At 40.2% G+C, this 23,273-nt stretch overlaps 1 protein-coding gene across 2 annotated transcripts in view; it reads right to left on the reverse strand.

The window, feature by feature from the left end:
* The window catches only part of MPP5 (membrane palmitoylated protein 5), a 138,227-nt gene that overhangs the window by 47,303 nt on the left and 67,651 nt on the right, over positions 1 to 23,273 (reverse strand). For both annotated transcript variants that reach the window (XM_034769372.1, XM_034769373.1), the window contains 2 exons: positions 13,870 to 14,382; positions 2,076 to 2,284 (listed from right to left, as the gene is read on the reverse strand). In XM_034769372.1, the coding sequence (XP_034625263.1) occupies positions 2,076 to 2,284; positions 13,870 to 14,236 (576 nt within the window). In that variant the 5' untranslated portion in view covers positions 14,237 to 14,382. The remainder of the gene's footprint in view (positions 1 to 2,075; positions 2,285 to 13,869; positions 14,383 to 23,273) is intronic.

The raw sequence follows: 23,273 nt of genomic DNA on the forward strand, positions 1-23,273 counted from the left end.
TCGGGGGGGGGAGAGAGAGAGAGAACCTGGATGCCAAAGCTGCCTGTACACAATTATCAGGCAGTGAAGATACAAACATTCAAGGAAGGAGATCAAACCAGCATCCATGTTGTAAAGATAAGTCAAAGGGTGGGGAAGAGAAAGAAAATTACTAAGCAGCTCCTAAAAGACTAGCCATATCTTTATGGCTAAAATGGTTTAAAGTTTGTGTTCAAATTATTTGTGAACAAAAAATGTGACTGTCCTATATTCTTCCTCATACTCTCAAAAAAATGCAAGAATTCACCTGTGGCCAGGAGGAAAAGATTCACACCCAAAAGTTGTAGTTAATTGGATCAATAGGGATAAAATAAAAAACAAAGAAACAAAACAAAACAAAAACAACTAATGAAAATCTGCATTTTTCCAGTCTGCTGGGTCTATCTGGCCTTTAACAAATCCTGCTAGCAGGGGACTGAACTAGATGACCTTTCAAGGGCCCTTCCAGTCCTACAATTCTATGATTTCTAAGACTAGAAAAGATCTCAAAAAATTAAACTACACTACTGTTCAAGTGCAGTTTGAGAGTCATTTTAAAAATCCCAAAGAAATATCAGGTGCTCACTTGTTCCTAAATGGTATGACTCAGTAAAAATGGTGACTGGGGTACATGGCTCTCAAAATTTAAATTACTCTACTGTGATTTGAATTGGAAGTTTGTTGCAATCAATTGCAGTATTTATTTATTGGCTCAGTATGCATTTTCCAGTCTCTTGGTTCTGACCTTTAACAAATCCTGCTAGTAAAAATCATTTCTTTCTTCTCAATGAGGCCTCTTAATGACAGCCAAAATTATTTCACTAATGCAAGGACTTCTAACAAATGAATGTAATATATTCTATTCTCTCAAAGCACAATAAATTCAGTCTTGCTTATTTTGTACAATATTTCCTTTGTCTACAGATAAATACCCTTTGCCCAGAACAGGAGGTTGCAGAATTGGCAGAGACCCTGTCACATGGACTATTTTGGGACACCAGGGGGTGTTCCAGTGGTGGGAAGGGATATGACCAGTAAAGTTTTATGTCCCGAGTATTCCTAGGTCACTACAGGATCAGAAGGTGAGGGAGGGGAACAACCTGCTCTAACCAGTGCTGGGGGCTGAACTGGTCCCTGGCAGCCCCAGGATCTAAAGAAGTAGGGAACAAGTATACATATCACCCCTTTTAAATTCATGTACTGGGCTTTTAGCATAGGGATAATTCAACTCTCTCCTACATTCTTAAACTAAATTAGGAGTCTAAACAGCTTTCAACCAAGTTTTCAGGAAGCCTCTCTTTCTGACCATGCCTTGAAATGAAAGCTATTTGGTGACTGATGGAGTTCCAGAGTTCCTATGGCTATTTCTCCTGTGTCACCTGGGATCTATTAGGATAAAATAATCATCCTGATTTTAAGTGACACTTTTAAATCAGTAGTTAAGGTAGGCATAGACAATATCACCAATCCAGATGACCAAGCAACACTGAACTACTGAGTTATATACACACACAACAGAATATTTAGTCCCAAGATACAAAGACCTAAGGATTGGAACAGTTAAAGAACTTTAAATATGGTTAAGTTTACTTTCTTCAGGGATTTCATTTTGATCCATTTTCAGGGGTATCCTTGAAGTACTGTTCAAAACTCAGAATGCCAAATCCACTGTAAGTGAACAATATCTACTAGATATGAAGAGCTACGAAAAATGTTCCCATGATTTCTGTAGCACCCTTCCTTTTATTGCACTTAAATGGTGTAATATTTTGCACTTACGTACTGTACTTTTTTTGCTGTTAAATTTCTTACTCTGAAAAACTGAGCTATTATCCCAAAGTTTAAAGTTATTTCATTCCTGGATGTAATGCTTAATTCTGGAAAAAATGACTTAATGCAGTAATCAGTGACTATTCATATATTAAGATCCATTTTATTTCAACTTTGATTATTAATAACTCAGACAAGCTTGATATACACAGATAAAACCGAATATATTTCCAATGATACAAATTACAAGTTATAAAATATATCATGGAGATGTATACTATACATACCTCTTGTGCTAGCTCTTGTGCATTGGAGATAAGAGGATACGGAGGGCTGGCCTTGTTCATGTGCACTGTAACAGCATTATGTATCTTAAATGCATTCTGAAAATCAGTATTTTGGACAAGTTGTAAAATGAGAGAGAGATCCTCTTGGCTCTGGGGGTCTACCAAAGTGTGTTGGATATGCTTAAGAGAAGCTAACAGCTCTTCCACTTCTGGGCAGGGGAAAAAAAAAAAAAAAAAAAAAAAAGACGTGAGAGTTAGGTTAAGCTTATTACGTTATGCACATTGTAAACTTCTAAGATTTGTACAAAAGACAGCAGTTCAACCTTGACTGAATGAGCAATGATGCATGCACAACTGTTCATTATTTAGTCCACTAATAATAAACCTCACACTGAAGAGCAGATCATAACTAAAGAAAAGGAAAAACCAATGTAATTAGGAGCAATAAAAAAGCTGATTAAAATCTTTGCAGATAAGTTCCAGATCACAGCAGCAATTCATTCCTCACATTCTTTAGCTTCTCCAAAATAATGGGTTGCTATAAAAGGGCTTGATAATCAAAATCCATTAATAACAGATTGTGAAAGAGGGAATATTTTACAATATGAAAAAGTTAGCAGCTTTGCTAAAGTAATCTAGATGCTTTATTGAATATTCATAGAGAACCCTATTTCAAATACAATCTTCTTCACACATTCACAATATTTGCATTAAAAGCTTTATTTTTGTATTAGGTACATATGTGCCATTTCCCCTTTACAGAGTTTATTTCTGACAAGAGCTAAATTAAAAATTATATTGAGCAATTCTGAACTTAAAGGTTGGAGGACAGGGGGAAAAGAGGAAAAAGCACACAAAAATCCTCTTACCATACCGAATTCTGTATGTTTTTAGTGTGTCAGAGTAGGAAAATTCAGACTACAAATCGCTTTACCTATTAGGTTGTGAATTCTACTTGGAACATATATTTTAATAGGGTTTAATAAGTTTTAGTATTGCATTTTTATACTTTACTAAATTTGCTTTTTGGGGAGAGTTTAAAAGGCTTAGATTTCTTAGCAGAAAGTAGAATTTTAGGACTGTTGCAATAGTGTGGTATTTCAATATACAGTATTTAAAACTAATCTTAATGTTTTCATTTTAAATGACTATAAAAAGTTAATTAGCTGTGTTACAAAAGAAAATGGAACCAATCCAGTAGAACAACTTTCTCTAGCAGGCAGTTGAGGACTGAAGTTGGAAGAAGGATAAGTAAGAAGGTGATAATGCAGGATTCTATATTGAACACAGGTTAACCTAAGGGTGATCTGAATAGCATTTGAACCACATGAAGGCAGATTATAAAAGCCTCTGTGGGAGAAGCCTTCCCTCTTTTGAGATCAAGGATCAGGGAATTACTGACTATTCCCCATTGGTCATCCTCTGCCTCGTGCATTTCTTCATCCCCAGGGGTGTTCTATCTTTACAACTCTTGGTGCTCCTGATAAGTCTTTGAAGGGCAGATCCCAATTTGTAAGTAGGGTCTTGGGCATCAATGTGTGCATGCATAGTTATATTTTTGCTCATAAGATGTGCCTGTTGCTCAATCATCTTTCTGAAGTGGTAGTTTCTGCTCTCTCTAAATGCTTTAAAGGCCCCTTTCATCATAAATTCTGATGAGGATTCTGAATTGAAGTCCCTCTTGTAGGCATCTGGCATTGTGTGCTGCTTAGAGTGTTTATCCATTACAGAACCAGAGAAAGAGAACAAGACATTTCTGGGATGAGTTATTCTAGCATTAGAGGAAGACAGAACAGGGAAATGCCTTGCATAAGAGTTGGAATTAAGTTTGTGGCTTTTCTAACGCTCCTCTGAAGTTTTGTAGAGCTGCAGTGATTGTCTATTTTGTTTAGTCAGACCACTGAGGAAGGAGATGAGTGACACTGAGTATGGAATGGAGGCAGTAGACCTGGATGAAGGTGTTTTGGGGGCGATGTAGGCAACTGTCCTCCTTGTGAAACAGGCATGCTGTTGTACCTTTGGACCTTGAGGAGCAGTGTCTAGGATTAGGCAAAGGCAGATCCCTGGAGGAAGGGGCACTTTTTTGCAAAGCACAGATCAAAGACTCCGATTGTAATGTCACCATTTTATACCTTTTCATGACCCTAGTGTCCCCTTTTCCATCAGGGAAATGGGGGAAGGGGCATGCTGCAGCAGCTGCACTGGAGTCCAGCACCAGCTGTCCAGTCTCATCCCCCTGAGAGAGACCATGGAGTATAGGTGGGTTATAGTAATACTGGATATTTCATACACAAGGCCAAATGCATATTGGAATAAGGTATCCTAAGGTAATCAGTGTCTCAGCAGAAAACTATAGATGCAGCTATGTAAAAAAACATGTTCCTGATCCCCATTCCCACAGTGGTACCTAAAGTTTGTTCTTTACTTTTCCATCCAGATCAGCTGGCAAGAGTATTCACCAACAGAGCACAGTCAAATGGCAAATCCCTTGTAAAATGAGGGATGTAGATCACCAAAATGGTGACTGGTTCTGAAGAACTAAAAATTTGGACTCTCACAGAAAAGTGAAAAAAATTCACGTGCTATAGCATGCAATTTTTTAGAAATACCTGTCCCATTAGCCTGTTACACACCTAATTACATTCAGCAATCTGACTCACATTCTGCCAGTGGGACACTATCCAGACAAATACAATAAATGTAACCTAAACATGGTATATCTTTCTCTTTCAAGTTTATTTCATTCCATCACTCTCCATTCACTCTCCTTGTCTATTATGTACTTTTCTTCCCACTTCTATTTATTCTCTCTAAATGTTCCTTTTCTCTTTACAACCCCAAAATTCTTCCTCTATACAGGCCACAGCTGTACCCACATCTGCCCACTTCCTGGCTACTTCTACATTCCCCCACCCACTCCAGAAACAGTTGACTGTTCCCATCTCCCCTTTTTCTTCCTAGCCCCCTACAAAGTCTTGCACCCCATGTGTCCATCACACTCTCCTCCTTCGGCAGTTATTTTGCACTGATCGTGCAGATGTGTTAAAGGCCAGACTTCTATACTGTCTGTGGGACACACAAAAGTAACATGGAACAGCAAGGAAATGGTGGGGAGAGACTTCATGGCCAGATAAAGGAGGAATGGGAGTGGAATTAGGTATTCCCACAGGGCAGGCACTTTTTAAAAGATAGATCCCTATACATCCCAAGTTACCCAATTAATAAGTATTTCAGTCATATACATAAAAATCTATAATGAGCTTACTGGAAACTAATATTTTCCCAGACTCATATTTCTGAATCCTAGATTAAGGAATACATCTGTGTACAGTATACCTAATAAGCTCCAGTTCATTCCCCACCTCTGGCCAATGAGAAATCAGTCTATTATATCCACTCCCACCTTTGAACATTTTTCAATTATAAATATTTTCCTTAAGACAAAAAAAGTGAAGAAATACTACTTAAAGAAAGGTAAACCATCTCTACTCACAGAGAAAGTGAGGCTTCTTTTTGATACTGCAGGTCCATTATATATCAAACACTTTCTCCACCCAAATACTTCTTGTTTTATTCCCCGTTTATGAGAAAAGTTGCAGCCTTTCCTGCTGGTTTAAGAAATGGCAGGGAAAATGTCTGAGCACTATGTAACGTGTGTATTAATCAAAAGCTTGGCAGGAGAAAAGAAATATGCAACTGCAGGGGAGGATTCCTGTTGCAGTTTGACATGTTAGCAGATTAGAAAAGGAGGGAAAATAAATAATAGCTGTCATTTGTTATTTTAAATACAGGTTACATACTGCATATACCTCAAAAATACAATATGGATAGGAGCCACAATATTAACTGAGACATGTATTTCTAATCTATGCAAATTGTTTATGTCAATAGATTAATTTATTTCATATTCTTTTGGGACCTCAAGTTCTCATTAATCCTCTGCAGCACGCTTTCTAATCAGAATATGTTAAAATCCAAATATATTCCCTTGCTTAAATCTCTGCATGTCACCTGGCACTTAAAAGGCATTAGAGTATAAAACGAATTCTTTTCAACAATGGAAAATGAGGACAGTTTATATTAATTGGGCCAGCATTGCTATTTGTGCCCAGCACTTGTTCACAGTTTCATTAGGGTTTTTAAAAAGCCTATAAAATACTGATCCACTGTTCCTGTAGATTTTTAGTCACTGAGTGATAACAGTTTAATATTTTCTTGCATATTAACCCAGACTAAAATCAGTCATAATAATCATTTAAGGATTTTGGTAATACTTCTGTAAGAATTACATGACAGTGACCCACTCCTGGACAACAAGGGTTGAGTCAGGAAGAAGCCAAGCAGCTAACGTAGCATTTTTAGCAGATTACCAGATGTGAAGTAATACTACTGTAGTTCAGTGTTTCTCAAACTGGGGTCCGCAGACCCTTCCCCTCCCTCCAGTGCCTTCTGCATGCCGGGTAACAGCTGTTCAGCAGCATGGAGGAAGCACTGGGAGGGAGGGGGAGGAGTGGGGACAGGGCATGCTTGGGGGAGGGAAGAGGCAGGGAAGAGGAGGGGCAGGGGTGGAGCGGTGGTAGGGACTTGGGGGTCCGCAAAAATTTTTAAATAAAAACGTGGGCCCTCAAGTGGCTAAAGTTTGAGAACTGCTGCTGTATTTAAACACATCTAATTTTTTTTTAAACCATTGACTATGACCCTCATGGCATCTGAAGCTGTTTATTATTAAAATTAGCATGATGGCTAATTGAACCTCTGAAAGGCAGGCATTCAATATGTTTTCAACAAAAGAGCTGAACTGCTCATAATGGACTCCCACACTCCTCCATCATATCTGATGATCAAAAAATATATATATTCTTAAACTACCTTTTTTCCACCCACTAAGCTAAACAGGGGAGACAGCTTTCAGAATGAGACAGTCTTATTTTGAAGTTCAGCAAAAGTGTCAGTTCTTACATGAATCCACAATGTGGGGAAAAAGGACATGCATACAAGTTAAAGCCCTAGGAAAGGACAGTATAATTGTTGTAGAGCCTTTTTGTTGGTTACTTTCTTGTCTTCTCCATTATATTACAACTTGGAGATTCTAGCTGTATTAGTGGTTTTATGATTCCTCATGGACTATTATAGAGTTGAAGATTACACCATTTAATCTGAAATGCAGTTTTTCTTAGTTTTGCAGTAGCACCTCAGATTTGATCCGTGACCTCAATGTCATCCTAAACTGGGTATTAACCATATGCAACTACTAACATGTTGTCATTCCTTAAAATCAGGCTGAAACAGTTGCCTATGCAACCTTGATTCAGCCCCTTTGTATGTATACATTCTGATAGTCTTTAATAATACGATCACACTTTTTTCCACAAGACTCCACCTCTTTCAGTGCACAAGATAGTTGCTCATTAATTGAGCACAAATCAATATTTTGTTTTATCCTCCTCAATGTCTGGTCCTAGGCCTTATTTACAGAACACAATTCAAACCTTGCTTTTCTAGAGAACTTATCACTATGGTATCCTAGTGTTCCAGTGCAGTATTTCTCAACCTTTTTGATACCAGGGACTGGCTTGCTGCCTTCGCTGGTCCATGGACTGGTCATTGAGAAACACTGCTCTAGTGGACAAGCGCTAGAATGAGACGAGACACACTTAACCAGAGGATTTCACAAACATTTGATGACAGCAGAAGAATAGTGAGACTTAGGAAGCTTGGGTTCCATTCCAGCCACTGGAAGCAAGTGTGCTCTTGTGGGCACAAACTCTTCTGCCTGTTTCAAGCTCTGACCCCTCGTCCCCATTTCTTCTAACTGGTCCCAGTCCTCTCTCTTTTCCACCCCAGATCCTTGTCCCAGTCCTAATCGCCACTCCTCTGCAGGTTCATCATAGTCCCAGTACCCCTAGCCCAGCCAGTTTATTCCCCCTTCAGCCTAGCTGTCAAAGTCCAAATTCCCCTGGCTTACAGTCTCTTCCCCTCCATGTACCCAGTCCCCTCCCTCCCACTCCAACTTCTTGTCTCCCAGTCTCCTTGCCCCCAAATTCCTCCTCCTTGAGCCTCATCTGATCCCCTCCCCCCATTGGCTGGTTCTCAGTCCCTCTCCCCTCACTGGGCTCCTCATTAACAATCTGTCCTTCACACGTTCCTGTCCCAGTCTCTTTGCCCACCAAATACCAATTCTATCCCAGCTCTTCATCCAATCTCAGTATGACCCTTCCCATTTCTCTCACCAGCTCCCAGCCTATTGCTCAATCTGTCCAAGTTTACCCTTCCCCCCAACCTCCCAGTCCTAGTCTCCTAGCCAAATGAGTTGCAGCCTGCCCTCAACCACCACCCAGCTCTCAATCTCCTTCCTAGTCAGTCCCAGTCTCTCTCTTGCAACTCAGTCACTGTATCTCTTCTTCCTCTGCCCTTCTCTAACCCCCCCCCCCCCCCCGATTCCAGTTGCAGTCTACTTCTTTCCTTTCCTGCTGGTCCTGCTCTTGTCTGCTCTACATTCCAATAAGAGGTCTTCCTCCTCCAGGATACAGCTGTGCTAGCTGGGGTGGGAGGTGGGAGAAGAAAGAGAAAGAGAAGGAATTCATTCAGAGCACAGCAGAGAGAGACTCCCTGCTCCCAGTTCCAATGCTTGGCCTCACTGAGAACAGGATAAAGTCCTTCTGAGCCCCTACAGCCCTGGGCTGGAACATGCTTAGCCTCTCTTTAGGGATGGCATATGCAGAGTCTGGTCATACACAGGAACTGGGAGGGAATGGAACAGGCTCAGCAATGATGGAATCAGAGATTTTATCTGTTAAGCTTGAGCAAGTCTCTACTGAGCATGCATGAATTGTGATTTTTCTTTAACTTGGCCAAATTTGGGTAGATTTTCACAGGAACAGCTAAAAAACCCAGACACAACAGCCCCCCCGCCTGACAAATTTCAAAACCCTGCTCCAATGCAGAGAAATCTTAGAGGATTTCAAAGAAAAGGTTGCCAAATGTATTTTTAACATGGGCAAAACCTATTTCCCCTGAGCTGTTCTCAGAAATGACTGAAATTTAAAAATCTGCCTGAAGCAGGCAGCCAACATGAAAAATTTCAGCCTAAATGGTTTAAGTTTTCCAAAGTTAGATGCAACAGAAAACAGTGTCTTAATATGGAGTGTGTCTGGCAGCATTAATAATAGTCAGTACTACCAGCCTTGCCTATAATAAATATTAATGGACTGCCCGCAGATCACAGAAGTGCCCAAGCAAACAAGTTTTGGTAGCTCATCTCTAAACTTTGTTGACTCTCAAAATTCTCAGTAGAATACTGTGTGGGATTGTCACTTTCTTAACAACTATAGGCCTTTTCCTATTATATGTGGTTATGTACTGGCAGATATTCAAATTGCCATTGTATTGCAATCAAGAAATGCTTCCAAATCCATAGCACATTACATAAGGGATACCTTCCAAAGAATGTGCATTTCTGACAAAAACATCCAAATAGCTTAAAGCTAATCTCCCTTTCTCCAAGCAGAAACTGCAAATTGCTACACCAGACTAAAATCTATCAAGTGCACTACAATTAAATCCTGTCTGCATCTCAATGAAATAGCAATTTCTGCTCTTGATATCCAACTATTTAGTGTACAGTGTCTCCCTGCTCTGTGCTCTGGAAATTCTAATGTCAAAAAGGAAACTCCACTAAGAAACTAGAATGGATTCAAATGACAAAAAGCAAACTTCATAAAGAAGTGGGGAAGTTGTAATAATTTAAAATGTAGTTTGCTTAAACTTACATAGCCCGATTGCAGCCTTACATTAATTTGAAGATCAAAAAAAGGAGTGCCTCCACATTGAGGCCCCAACTCCATTTTTTTTCCAAATCATATGGAGAAACTCATATGTTCTTATGTGTGAAGATGAAAGATAGTCAAAACCTCCTAATCAGCTCACCATTTTGCCACCCACATCTACAATTCACAGCAGGAGTGTTGCAAATGGCACAACTAAACAAAGCTAAGCTTAAATTTGAACCTATAGATAATAGGTGAAGTGAAAATCTTCTAAAATTTCATTCTGTGAAACAGACTTTTTATCTTGCTGGAAAGAGAAAACAAAGAAGTTACCTAGCAGTAGAGATGATGCAGAATGAACAATTGATCTTCTGTCTCCTTACACTGTTCAATAGCAACCTTTGCAGCGAATTAAGAATAAATTTGTTCTGAAAGGAATCTCTTTACTAGAAGAATGATGGATGCAATACAGGGTTTGGAAGATGTGAATGAGTTAGACTGGTATGGATCCCCCACTTTATAGTTCATAAGAAATTATAAAATTGCCAGTGATGGACATATCCTGAATAGCCAGCCAGACTACTTTGAGGACCTAGTCAGAGATCAATCCAGGTAGCACTTGATGTGCAAGGTGGCAACATCTCTTTGGGCTTTGCCAGAATGACAACCTGGGTTGGTGAGGAAATAGCTCAGTTGTAGATGTTCAGGATTATTTTCTTTTCTCTGCTCATAAATATGAGCAAAGAGGAAAAGGGTGGTACAAAGAAATGTAAGAGAATCTCTGCACCCAATTTAAAGGGACAAGAGTCTATTACGATTACGATGGTCCCAGAAGCATTTTTTCTTTAAACACAAGGTTAATCTTTACCTGAACTAGATTGCCACAAACTCCTAATGACTCTTTCTGGCTGGGAAAACACATACAACTAATAGCAGTAGGGGACAGACCCTTTAATGCAAACAAAAACTTTCTGCCCAACAGAAGAAAGGCAGGAAATAGTTATATAAAAGTTCAACCGTTAAGTTCTGGAATTAAATTTATTTTTAAGTTATCACTGGTTAACTATGTTTGCACTGTTCTAGTTTAAAAGCTAAAAAATATTTCAGCAATCTAAAAAAAAGTAATTTTTTTCATATACTAATTTAAAAAGACAACTTTCATTAGAAAGTTACACAGGCAAGAGCTAAAAAAATTTACTTATGCAAAGCCTACAAAAGCTCAGCACATCAGAATTTGAACCAGAGGTATCTGGCTGCACATAAGTGACCACATGTTGTGGGCTAGAAAGGGTTCAGTAAGAACGCAGGAAGCTCAGGGGTGGAGTAGGAGAGAGAAAAACAAATGGACACCAGTTTTTGCTTACCTGATTGGGAGACAGGGGGAGGGCTTCTAACAACCAAGATATGGTCACTTTAATCAAAATCAACTTTTTGGGGGTGTAGTGTTTTCTCTGAATACAATTAAGAGTTAAGGAGCTGTTGCGGTAAAGAATCAAATGACTACTAATTTTGCATTGTCAATGTGCAGATACTACTTCCCTTTCCACATTCATCTTATTTTATGCTCACCGTGGCTCTCCTTTTGAAAATGAAAGATTCTGAATAATCTATAAGAAATTATTTATAACTCAAATAACTCAAAGTGAGCATTAGCTGCAAAGTCATTAATTCAGCATACTATTTACATGTGACTTACTGTCCAGTTGTAACAGTGTGACTCTCCAACTATAGGATTATGGTAATCTGTATTCTTAATTTACAACAGGATTATGCTTGAAATGTTAAAATAAAATGATTTACTGTCATGAAATATGACCCTGCCTGCATTAATAACATACTTTGATGAGTCTAAAATGGAATTTGTGTGTTTGACTTCTAAGACTGTATGCTAGACTAACAAAGGGGGCTAAAGGAACCCCATATTCTCATATAGTTTTCAACACTGTCACCCACAGGGGAGACAGTTATAAATCCAGCGATTACTGAGTCTGAATGAGTCCAACTGCCCAAACAATGGGGCAGCTATCAAAGATATATTCTCCTGGATAGGCACTGTAGGTGCCCTGGTTGACTGGAAAAAAAACCTGTCTGAGGCATGAGGAAACACATTGGACCCTGAAAACAGACACCATTGAGCAATACAGTATTTGAGCTCAGACACCTACATCGAAAGTGAGATCTTTCTTAAACACAGTTTGTGTGTGAGAGGGGAACACAGAAAGAAAAAGGGAAGATCAAGAACAGCAGGGCATGCTGTTAGCTGTGACTTCTTGGCCTTCAAGGAGAATGAGAGTTGGGTCACTTCTGTTACTGTAATTTAAGAGGGTAACAATTTTTCTTGTAATAAAGCATAACATCTGATAAGACTAAATATGCACATAAACTGTTCGTTGCTTTAAAATATTTGTTCTCTAATGCTTTGATCCAACTGCTAAATAAACTTTTAAGAAGGCTGTTGGGTCAATACCATGGGTCACAGATTCCTGAAGTGAACAAACACAGATGTCTAAAACCCATTCAGGCCTGCAGGGAGACAAGCGATCATGGGGTAGTATACCTGGTTCCCAACAGAAGAGTGAAAGGATCACAAGATTCCACTCTGAGAAAGAGGAGGAGACCCTGTAACTGGAACACTACCCAGACATTAAAAATTGGTTAGGAACGTGTGTCTTATTAATGGTCATGAATGTATACTCCAGCAATCAATTGTTCACTACAACTCCATTAGGAGCTGTAACTTAAATACAGTAACTCCTCACTTAAAGTTGTCCCGGTTAACACTGTTTCGTTGCTGATCAATTAGGGAACATGCTTGTTTAAAGTTGTGCAATGGTCCCTTCTAACGTCGTTTGGCAGTCGCCTGCTTTGTCCACTGTTTGCAGGAAGAGCAGCCCGTTGCAGCTAGCTGGTGGGGGCTTGGAACCAGGGTGGACTGGCAGCCCCCCCCCATCAGCTCCCCGCTCCCCTAAGTTCCCTGTGGAGCAGCTGCCCAGCAGGCTATCAATTGCCGGCAGTTCAGCCATCCCTCCCCCCACTGCCATATGCTGCTCCTGCCCTCTGCCTTGGAGCTGCTCCCCAAAACTCCTGCTTGCTGTGCGGGGGGAGGGGAGGAAGAGCGGGGCTAATGTCAGGGTGTCCCTCTCCCCCCTGCTCCTGCACCCCGCTTACCCCATCTTCCATAGAGCAGGGGGGACACACGACAGGGCTCAGGACAGAAGGAGCTTGCTGACAGCAGCTGGGGTCACAGCAAGCTTATCTAATTAACAAGGCAGTGTACTAAAGAGTAGGTTCAGCACTTAAAGGGGAAATGCGCATCTCTCTCTCTCTCACACACAGTGTCTCTCTGTCTGCGATGCTGTCTCCCCTCCCTCCATTCCTGCTGCCTTGTAGAGTGTGAGAGTTAACCCTTGAGGGCTCAGCCAATTGCTAGTTCTTCATTTAGCAGTAAGGGAAATATCCCACCCTCTGACTCCTCCACCTCAACCAAGCTTCACAATCATCAGTGTGTACCAGTATTAAATTGTTTGTTTAAAATTTATAGTGTGTGTGTAGTCTCATCTAGTGAAAAAACTTTCCCTGGAACCTAACCCCCTCATTTACATTAATTCTTATGGGGAAATTGGATTCACTTAACATCGTTTCGCTTAAAGTCGCATTTTTCAGGAACATTACTACATTAAGTGAGGAGCTACTGTATACATTTGAAGGTAGTCAGACATGGACAAACTCAAAATATTTTCCAGCAGGTCCTAAATGAGGAGGACAAAAAAAAGTAAAATTAAAATGTGTAATTTATACTATTGATCAAATTTCCATCACTAACAGAATTTTGTTGGATCTGTACTATCTTCAACTTTTACCGGAAACTGCAGGCTGGAATTTAAGTGTTTCTTTCCATCAACAGAAGTTGAAAGTTGTGTCTCATTGTTTCAACTCTCTCATAAGCCTAACCAACTGATGTTTTCTGGCCTAAAACAATATTTGCATATAAACAAGTATTTTTCCTTGAGTTTGTACTTTTTACCTACCTAGTATTTTTACAACGTAATGAGGACTCTCCAGAATGACTCCTTCTTCTGTGTCAAACATAGGATTATCTATTCCAGTTTTGGGAGGAATCTGCGCTAGTTTCTTAAGCCTAATTGAAGCAGTAAGGTCTAATTCTTGTTTCTTTCCTTCTTCTTCTCGCCTGCGCCTCATGTCCTCCTGTTGCTGGCGAATCCGCTCAAGTTGAGCACTTCGTCGTACTGGCATCATCCTGGAGCCCAAATCCCCAGGGCAATCAACAGCCATCTCTCTGTGCTTCTGAGGTTCCTCAGGAGATGCAAGCTCCACATTTTTTGTTTCATTGTCAGAATCTTCTGTAACATGTCCATTCATATGAGAAGTTGTCATGGTTATTTATAGTAATCTGTACCACTTCTCACATACAAATTCTGTTACAAGGCCAGTTTTCTTCATGCTCCCATTTAAAACCCATTATAATTTCAAAGGATATTACATCAGAAGACCAAGGTTGAGGAAATAGCCAGCAAAGAAATCTAGTAAAAAAATTGGAAAAAAAAGAATTGAGTTACTAAACAAGAAAAACAGTAAGTTTTTATAACTTACTGACCCTGACATTTTTCTCTACGTTTATATAGCACACTTTTTTTCCCAACTCAAGCATTATTTAAAGTAGCAGCCACACAATTAACGGTTTAGTAGTCTTCACGCACCATTGTTTATAAAAATTAGAAGACTGTTTTGTTAAAAAATTAAAGTTCATAATATTTCCAGATGAAACGGTAGAGATTTTGCACTTAATGTACAAGATTGCAAATTGGCAGTTTTCTGAAACTTGCCGTTCACAGTTCTTACATTTTTCCTTTCATTCTGAAGGACTGCAAGACATTTCTCAAGCTATTCCACCAATCCTACAAATATTTAAATATGAATGTAGTCACAGAGTTTAATGAGGCTATGCACATGTGTAAAGATATTCACATGTGTATGTGTTCCCAGGACTGGAGCGTTTCCATACAAGCATTACTTCACCTAACATTAAAGGCCAGGTAGAAGACAGCTACTGTTTGAAAAGGAACAGCATAAACTACACAACAGTTTTGAACACATACTAAAGGATACTGTATCCATCTGAAATGGAAAGGGGAATTAAGTGGACAGAATGAAATTCACTAGGACTGGTGTTTGACTATTACTGATAATCCTGTTTTCATGAAAAGTGTCCTGAGGGATGTAACCACCAGTTGTCAGGACCCATTTTCACACTTCATGTAAAATTTTATATCAATCATATACAGGTTCTTATACCACACATCACCTTGACAGCTGAATGCCTCCCAATAGTGTATTAAGTGATAACATTAACATCTGTCACGTGCAGATTGTCCTCTCTCTCTCTCTCATCTCCCTACAGGGAGAATTATCTGTTCAGTGTAGCGATTTGGTATGCCTTTTGTTGTCTCTTATATTTCATTTTGTTTTTCCTTGATGTCATGTCTATTGGAGAAGGCAAGTCAAAGTGTGCATATCAGTTAGAACAAAAGTGATTAGAGCTGGGTGAATAAATTAATATTTTGGTTCTCTGGCAATTCCGGAAAAAGTTTCTGAACCAAAAGCAAAAATTTTTGGTGAATCAGAAAGTCAGAATTATTTGGGTCGGGTTGAAACGAAGTTTCATTTTGACCTAACTCAATTTTTCATTTTGATTGTGGGCATTTTAACAAAAGCAAAGGAGAACTGGATTCACAAAACAGCTGGAAGAGGAAAAAGGTATGTGATGCTCTCCTTATAACTTAACTGGGAGACTAGGGCACTCAGAGGGGATGTGGGAAACCCAGATTCAATTCCCCCTTCTGGCTGATGTAGAAAAGGGATCCGAACTTCCGTCTCCCACATTGAAGGAGAGTGCCCTAGCTCCTGGGTTGTCATGGGATATTCTGTAATGGGGCTTTCTCCATTTTGCCCGTTGAAGTCATTCCACTTTGTATAAATAAATAGTCATTAATGCAGAGACTTGAACTTGGGTCTCTATATACTTGTTGAGTGCCCTAACCACCAGGCTGCAGAGTCATTTTTACTCTTTCCTTGATCCAGTGATGAACAGTGAACTCACCAAGAATGTAGGAGACCCAAGATCAAAATCTGCTCCAATGATTACTTATTTATACAAAGTAATTGCTTCACCAGGCAAAATGGAGAAAACTCCATTGCAGAATATCCCATCACAGCCCAGGAGACAGGGCACTCTCCTGCAACATGGGAGACCCATGCTCAAATTCCTTCTCCACAAAGAGGGGAATTGAATCTGGGTCTCCCACACTCCAGGTGAGTGCCCTAACCACTGGGCTAAAAGGTATAAGTAGGACACTTCTTCCAGCCATTTTGTGAATCTAGTTCTCCTTTGCTTTTGTTAAAATGCCTGAAATCCAAGTTTTGAGTGGTGTCAAAGTGAAATGTTTGGTTTAGACATTTCCAAAACATTTTGATTTTGGGGGGGGGGGGGGGGGGTTTGTTCGGTTGGTTGAAACTATTTGGCAAACTTGACATAAATTTGCAAACAGTTTCAGGTTGACGGATACTTCTAGCTGTGATAGTCCTGAGTTTTAAATATTAGTTTGTTCCAGAGTCCCAGACTAGTTCCCAAGAAAACTGTCTCCTGTGCAGACATGCTTTACCTCATGGTATAAAGTTCCAATCCCTGAGGAATGGAGTTGTCAGCAATGGTCCTACTGTTGGAGCTTTAGGTCTTTTTTTAAACATCCTGGCCTAAACACCTAGAAAATAAGGACTGACAATTCGAATTTCATTGTACTGCTGGATCAGTTATATGATTAATACATTACATCATATATATTGGTTGGTTGCAAAGTAAAATGATGTTGACTATGACTGGCTGAGTACTACTAATGAGAAGTGAGATGGAGACAATTCTTCCTCTGAAGTGCACAGAAGCAGTCAACAATCTTCCATTTTCCCTCATTTACACTTCATGAGCAGTCACTATGGTGCAAGTCCTGGTTCTATTGAGCTCCACAGTCCAGCCTCTCTGTGATCTAACAGTGTAATAAAGTTCTAAAGGGAAACTTCCCAGGAAAGGTGGCTGAGGTAGGGGCAGCACACTGACAAGTGGCTATGTGAAACAGGGACAGCTGGGAGGTAATGACAACAGTAGGCATTCAGAGGTATAGCTTCCACATAGTCTCTGTCGAAAACAGTGCACAGAACCACTCTCACCATTTCTTCTTTCCTCATGAGCATCTGGTCTCTTTTACAAAGTCCCTCTCATTCTCCACATGGAATTTTATCTCCCCCCACCTTTAGGCTAGGGAGAGGAGGACGAAGCCCAAGATTCTCTCCCCCACCTCCTCCTGCTGGTGTGAGCTCATCTGGGCTTCCTGAGAGGCTGATAGGAGGGCTTTTCTTTCTGGAGCCCTGGAGAGAGGGACCTAGAGAGTCAGCTGGCTACCACGCAACTAGACATGCAAAACTCTACAGTGCACTTCCTGCCCTCTAACCAGCCCTGAGCTGGGAGGAAGAAGGAAAGACAGCAAGACCCCAAAAACCTAGACACGTATAGTGAGGAGCCAGGTTGGAAAAGAAGCTATGTACATCCTGCTACTGCCCCTGTCATATTACTGAAGCATCTTAAAAACTGACCAGGCAGCTCAGCAGTAGTCCTACGCCAGTTCCAAGCCCAGGCCTGGTGCAACATTCCCTTTTGTACCATTTCTACATGTACAGAGAGTTGCAACTTTAACCTAATATATAACTGCTATACAAAATATCATGTTTTAATGGCCAGTGTTTATCATAGGTGGAGCTAGTACCACCACCTCAGGTTGCCCAATAACATCCCATTATACAGCCCTGTTTTCAGTTGCTCATCATCTTTGCCAAAATATCTGGGCTGAAATTTTCCATTCCAGGCTGAGGTATGGGTTTTTTGTTTTGTTTTGGAGTGAAACGATTCAGCCAAAACATCTGTCTGTTTCTGAGAATGAGATTAGAGAAATGCATTTTGCCCAGTTAAAAAATATTCTTAGGAATACTTGAAATTTGGCAAAAAGTGGGCTTTAGTGCCATAGATGTGCCTTTTGCTGTTCCAGTGAAAATCTGTCCACATTTGGCCAAGTTACAACCTTTGATAAATCTTAAGTAGCAGAAACTTTAGAGTTTAGCAACTAAAATCTCCAAAGATCCATGTGCTCTGAACATGCTCCATTCCCTCACTGCTCCTACAAGTGACCAAAATTATGCATATGCCATCTCCACAGATGGAATGAGCCTGTTCCAACCCAGGGCAACAGGGGCTTACTATCACTTGGACATTCTCTGCAACTGCAGCTCCTGGTCACTGTGGTCCAGGGCCACATGAAGCACCAAAATTGAAAACAGTAGGACTGACTGTGCTCTCAATGGCCCTCCTACCCACCCCTTCCTGGTGCCAAGGAAAAATGGAAGAGGGAGCTGCCTGACAACTGCAGAGTGGTCAAGAGGGCTAAGCGGGAGGACACTGACTGGAACATGGAGGAGGGGGAATGAAACTGGTAATGGCTGGACAAGGAGACAGTTCCAGTCTTGCTCTCCCCACTTCCCAGTTTCCTTGCCCAACTAATTCTCAGTGTACCATCCCAACCCCAACTTCTGCTCTCACTCCTTTCCCAGTTTCCCTACCCTAGGCATCTAGAACGTGGGGGGAGAATGGGATAAACATCCAGAGTGGGAAGATTGGGAAAGGAAAGTGGGAAATAAGCTGGAGATGGGAGGGAATGCAGAGTGGCTACGTAAAGAGACTGGTATGAGAAGCCTGAGAAGCGGAGACTGGGACTGGCTAGGTGAGAATAGGAATGGAATGTGCAATCAGAGAAGAGGTGAGGAAGAAACAGGACAGTTTGGAGGGGACAGCAGAAGGGAAGGATCAACCTGGGGGGTGGGGTGGGAGGAAGGGCAGAAAAGCCTGTGCACACTAGAGAGCACTCCCCTACAAAGCCTGGAATGGAACTCAAGATTCTAGAGTCTCCCCCTCCTTCTGCAGTCAGGAAATGAACATAAAACTCACTTGCAAAACACGATTCCCTTCTATTTCAGATCCACAGAAGATGACAACCTTCTACTGCTATCAGTAACTTCATTAATTCAAGTGGCAGATACATGCAGTAGATCTAAAGGTTCAAACCCTGATGATGAGCTATGCAGGTGTCTCAATATTATGCTACATAGGCCTTGGCTACACTCGGGAATTGCAAGTGTGAAGCGCAAGTGTAGTCGCACCGCCAGCGCTGCGAGAGAGCTCTCGCAGCGCTGTATGTACTCCACCTCTCTGAGGGGAGTAGCCTGCAGCGCTGTGAGCGAGCATGCAGCGCTGCAGGCTCTGATTACATTGGCGCTTTACAGCGCTGCACTCGGGGGATGGGGGCGTTTTCACACCCCTGAGCACAGCAAGTTGCAGCGCAGTACAGCGCCAGTGTAGCCAAGGCCTTAGATGGAATTTCTGGTTTTCCAGTTTGCTTTTTTAAAACCAAGAAAATTACACAAAAATCTACATTAAAAGAACACTGAGGTTGCAAAGTCAAGCACCCAAGAGTTAGGAAATGCCAGAATTAAGAGTTCCTGTGCTATCTAGGCTTTAATTACTTGATCACAAAGCCTGAGCACATGGCTACCAAATTAAGACAACCTTCATTTGGGGGGAGGGATAGCTCAGTGGTTTGAGCATTGGCCTGCTAAACCCAGGGTTGAGAGCTCAATCCTTGAGGGGGCCACCTAGGGATCTGGGGCAAAATCAGTACTTGGTCCTGCTAGTGAAGGCAGGGGGCTGGACTCGATGACCTTCCAGTTCTAGGATATAGGGTATTTCCATTAATTTAATTTAATTCTGGCATTTCTTAACCTTTGAGTGCTTGACTTTGCAATCTCAGTGTTCTATTAATGTAGTTTGTGTGTGGTTGAATTAAATGTCATATCAATAAGATATTTACTTTTCTGAACATTTAGTTAATTAGTAAACTTCTCAATCCAACTTGACAAATGGTATCTACTTCTGCTAATTTGCATGCTAAAATTACTCTTGATAAATTCCTGCTGCTGAAACAATAAAAATACATTATATTCAACTTTTCATGTTTATGCAGAGTAAAATGTCTTTTTTTAAATAAAGAGATGTCTGATGGAACAAAAGGAGTTAATTTATGTAGGGAAAATGACCATCTCAGAACTCCATATTACAGACAATGATAGCTATTTCTCAGAGCCAATACACCACATTTCTGAAGCACAGCAATCAAATATCTGCATGAAACAATAACAGTGTTTGAGAAAAAGGTGGATATAACATGAGCTTCCTCTGCACACACTGAAGGTCTGAGGACACTGTGCCACCACAATTCCCTGTCATTTGTGGCACTTTCTTAGATCAAGACTACAGCTGTACCTGAGGTTCCTTTTATTGATTTATGGGCATGTGGAAGCCAATGAATTCCACAAAACGTATGAGCAAAGGATACGATGGCACACTGGAGAAGTTTCCCTGTGTTTCCATCCACTCCATCCAGAGAGAGGCAGAGCATCTGTGCAGTTAAAAGCAGACACACCAATAGCACTGAAACTCCAGAATGAGCCACGTTGCCAAACAAGAGGACCACCACAACCACAAGGCTGAAACTTTGTTGTACTGATAAGATTCAGAAACCACAAATTGTCACCTTCAGTTGAGGGCTGCATTTACAGAAACCCATAAGGTGTAACTAGATTTTCCTGGGCCTGTTCCCTCAGCATGGTTTTAACAGGAGATGAACAACACAGTCCCATAGGTACCATTGTACCATTTGGGAAGCCTCTTGCAGATGTCCTGGTGAACTCAACAAATTGCAATTCTTTAGCAATGAGAAAAGGCAGCCTAATCTATTTCTTACAACTGCCAACATCTGCTCTTCTGCATTCTGATTAAGTCAGGAAAAGTATTTTTTGAGTTCTGATCTTCCGAAAAGGACAACTTGATAAACAGCCACCCCAGTGAAGAACTCAAATTTCTCACTTTCTTTAAGAATGTTTTAAGGAAATTTGCAGCAATTATACTTTATACAGATAAACATTAAAAATATATGTTGAGTAATAAACGTTAAACTGTTTTATGAGTACAGTAACTCCTCGCTTAACGTTGTAGTTATGTTCCTGAAAAATGCGACTAAGCAAAACGATATTAAGCGAATCCAATTTCCTCATAAGAATTAATGTAAGGGGAGGTTAGGTTCCAGGGAAAGTTGTCTGTCTGTCTGTCTGTCTGTCTCTCTCTCACACACACACACACACACACACACACAGAGTATACTGCTAATGATGAACTAGCACTCAGCTGAGCCCTCAAGGGTTAATACGTTAATGTAGCCTCACACTCTACAAGGAAGCACAAATGGAGGGAGGGGAGACAGCATGGCAGACAGAGAGACACACACACACACACCCTGGTTCCAAGCCCCCACCAGCTAGCTCCAACGGGCTGCTCTTTCTGCAAGCAGTAAACAAAGCAGGTGACTGCTAAACAACCTTATAAGAGAGCATAGTGCAACTTTAAGTGAACATGTTCTCTAACTGATCAGCAACATAACAACGAAACAATGTTAACCGGGACGATTTTAAGTGTGGAGTTACTGAAATTGTTAGAGTATCTCCATAACTGAACATTCAGTAACATTTTCCTGATACTTCCCTAGTAGAAGGCCCAGCTGCTAATGGAAAGTAGGACACTGGAAAGTCAGAAGACCTTTAAAAAAATCGAAAATAAATTCTATTTGTAGTTAAAAATAAATTTTAAGACTAGATGGTAACTCTGAAAGTCCTTTATGGCCCACACATTCAAATAGTGGACTCCCTCATCAAGTCCCATTCTATACCAGATTGTCAAGCCTCTTATTTGAATTAATTGATTCAAATTTTGAATTCCTAAAGAATTAACAACATATCATACTTACAATATTAGTGATTCTTTTGTCATTAAATGTAGTAATTAAAAACATCTTTGATATCACACTGCAGTTTTCCTTCAACTTCTTTTATTGCTAGGCCAATGGGCCGTATACAACATTACTAACACATTTGAGGAGGGAAAACACAGTAGAAAAGTGATATGGCAATGCCAATTAAGCTTTTTTCCCTTTTTTTTTAAATTTTAAAAACCCTCTGGTTTAAACTAGTCAATTCCTTTGTTCTTAAATAGTTAAATATCAGTAATTGAATCTCAGAGTGGTTTTTTTTTTTAAATATAGTATGTGTTCAGACTAAAACCCCAGCCTGTGTTTTGTTTTTAAGGAATGTTATGAATTTGGAGGAGGCTACTGAAGTTCTAAATAATGCTGAAAACTAAATGTAAGTGGCAGTATAATGGAGGAGTGGCAGTAACGCCTACACAAGTTTCTGCCAGCTTGCACTTCCAAATCTGAAGTGCTGCGTTTCATTTTAATGAAAAGCAACGTACAAATACTCCTGGAAAAAATTCATCTCTTTAGCTCTCCTGCCTAGCTTTCGTTGTCAGAGTAGTTATTGAAACCATTCAAGTAGTAAACAGTTTTGGCATCTGAATAGCAAGGAAGATTCATTTCCCTTAAATATTGGGCAACTCTCTTTCAATAAATACTAGGGCTGTCGATTAACCGCAGTTAAAAAAATTTATCATGATTAATCGCACTGTTAAACAATAGAATACCAATTGAAATTTATTAAATGTTTTTGGATGTTTTTCTACATTTTCAAATATATTGATTTCTATTACAACACAGAATACAAAGTGTACGGTGCTCACTTTATATTATTTTTATTACAAATATTTGCACTGTAAAATGATAAAAATAGTATTTTTCATATCACCTCATGCAAGTACTGTAGTGCAATCTCTTTATTGTGAAAGCGTAACTTACAAATGTAATTTTTTTTGTTACATAACTGCACTCAAAAACAAAACAATGTAAAACTTTAGAGCCTACAAGTCCACTCAGTCCTACTTCTTGTTCAGCCAATCACTCAAACATACAACTTTGTTTACATTTACAGGAGATACTGCTGACTGCTTCTTATTTACAATGTCACCTGAAAGTGAGAACAGGCATTCGCATGGCATTTTTGTAGCCAGCGTTGCAAGGTATTCACGTGCCAGATATGCTAAACATTCGTATGCCCCTTCATGCTTCAGCCACCATTCCAGAGGACATGCTTCCACGCTGATGAAGCTCGTTAAAAAATGTGTTAAATAAATTTGTGACTGAACTCCTTTGGGGAGAATTTTATGTCTTCTGTTCTGTTTTACCGCATTCTGCCATATATTTCCTGTTATAGCAGTCTCGGATGATAACCCAGCACATGTTCATTTTAAGAACACTTTCACAGCAGATTTGACAAAACGCAATGAAGGTACAAATGTGAGATTTCTAAGGATAGA

Source organism: Trachemys scripta, chromosome 4, assembly GCF_013100865.1.
Source record: "Trachemys scripta elegans isolate TJP31775 chromosome 4, CAS_Tse_1.0, whole genome shotgun sequence".
In the NCBI taxonomy this organism is placed as follows: Eukaryota; Metazoa; Chordata; order Testudines; family Emydidae; genus Trachemys; species Trachemys scripta.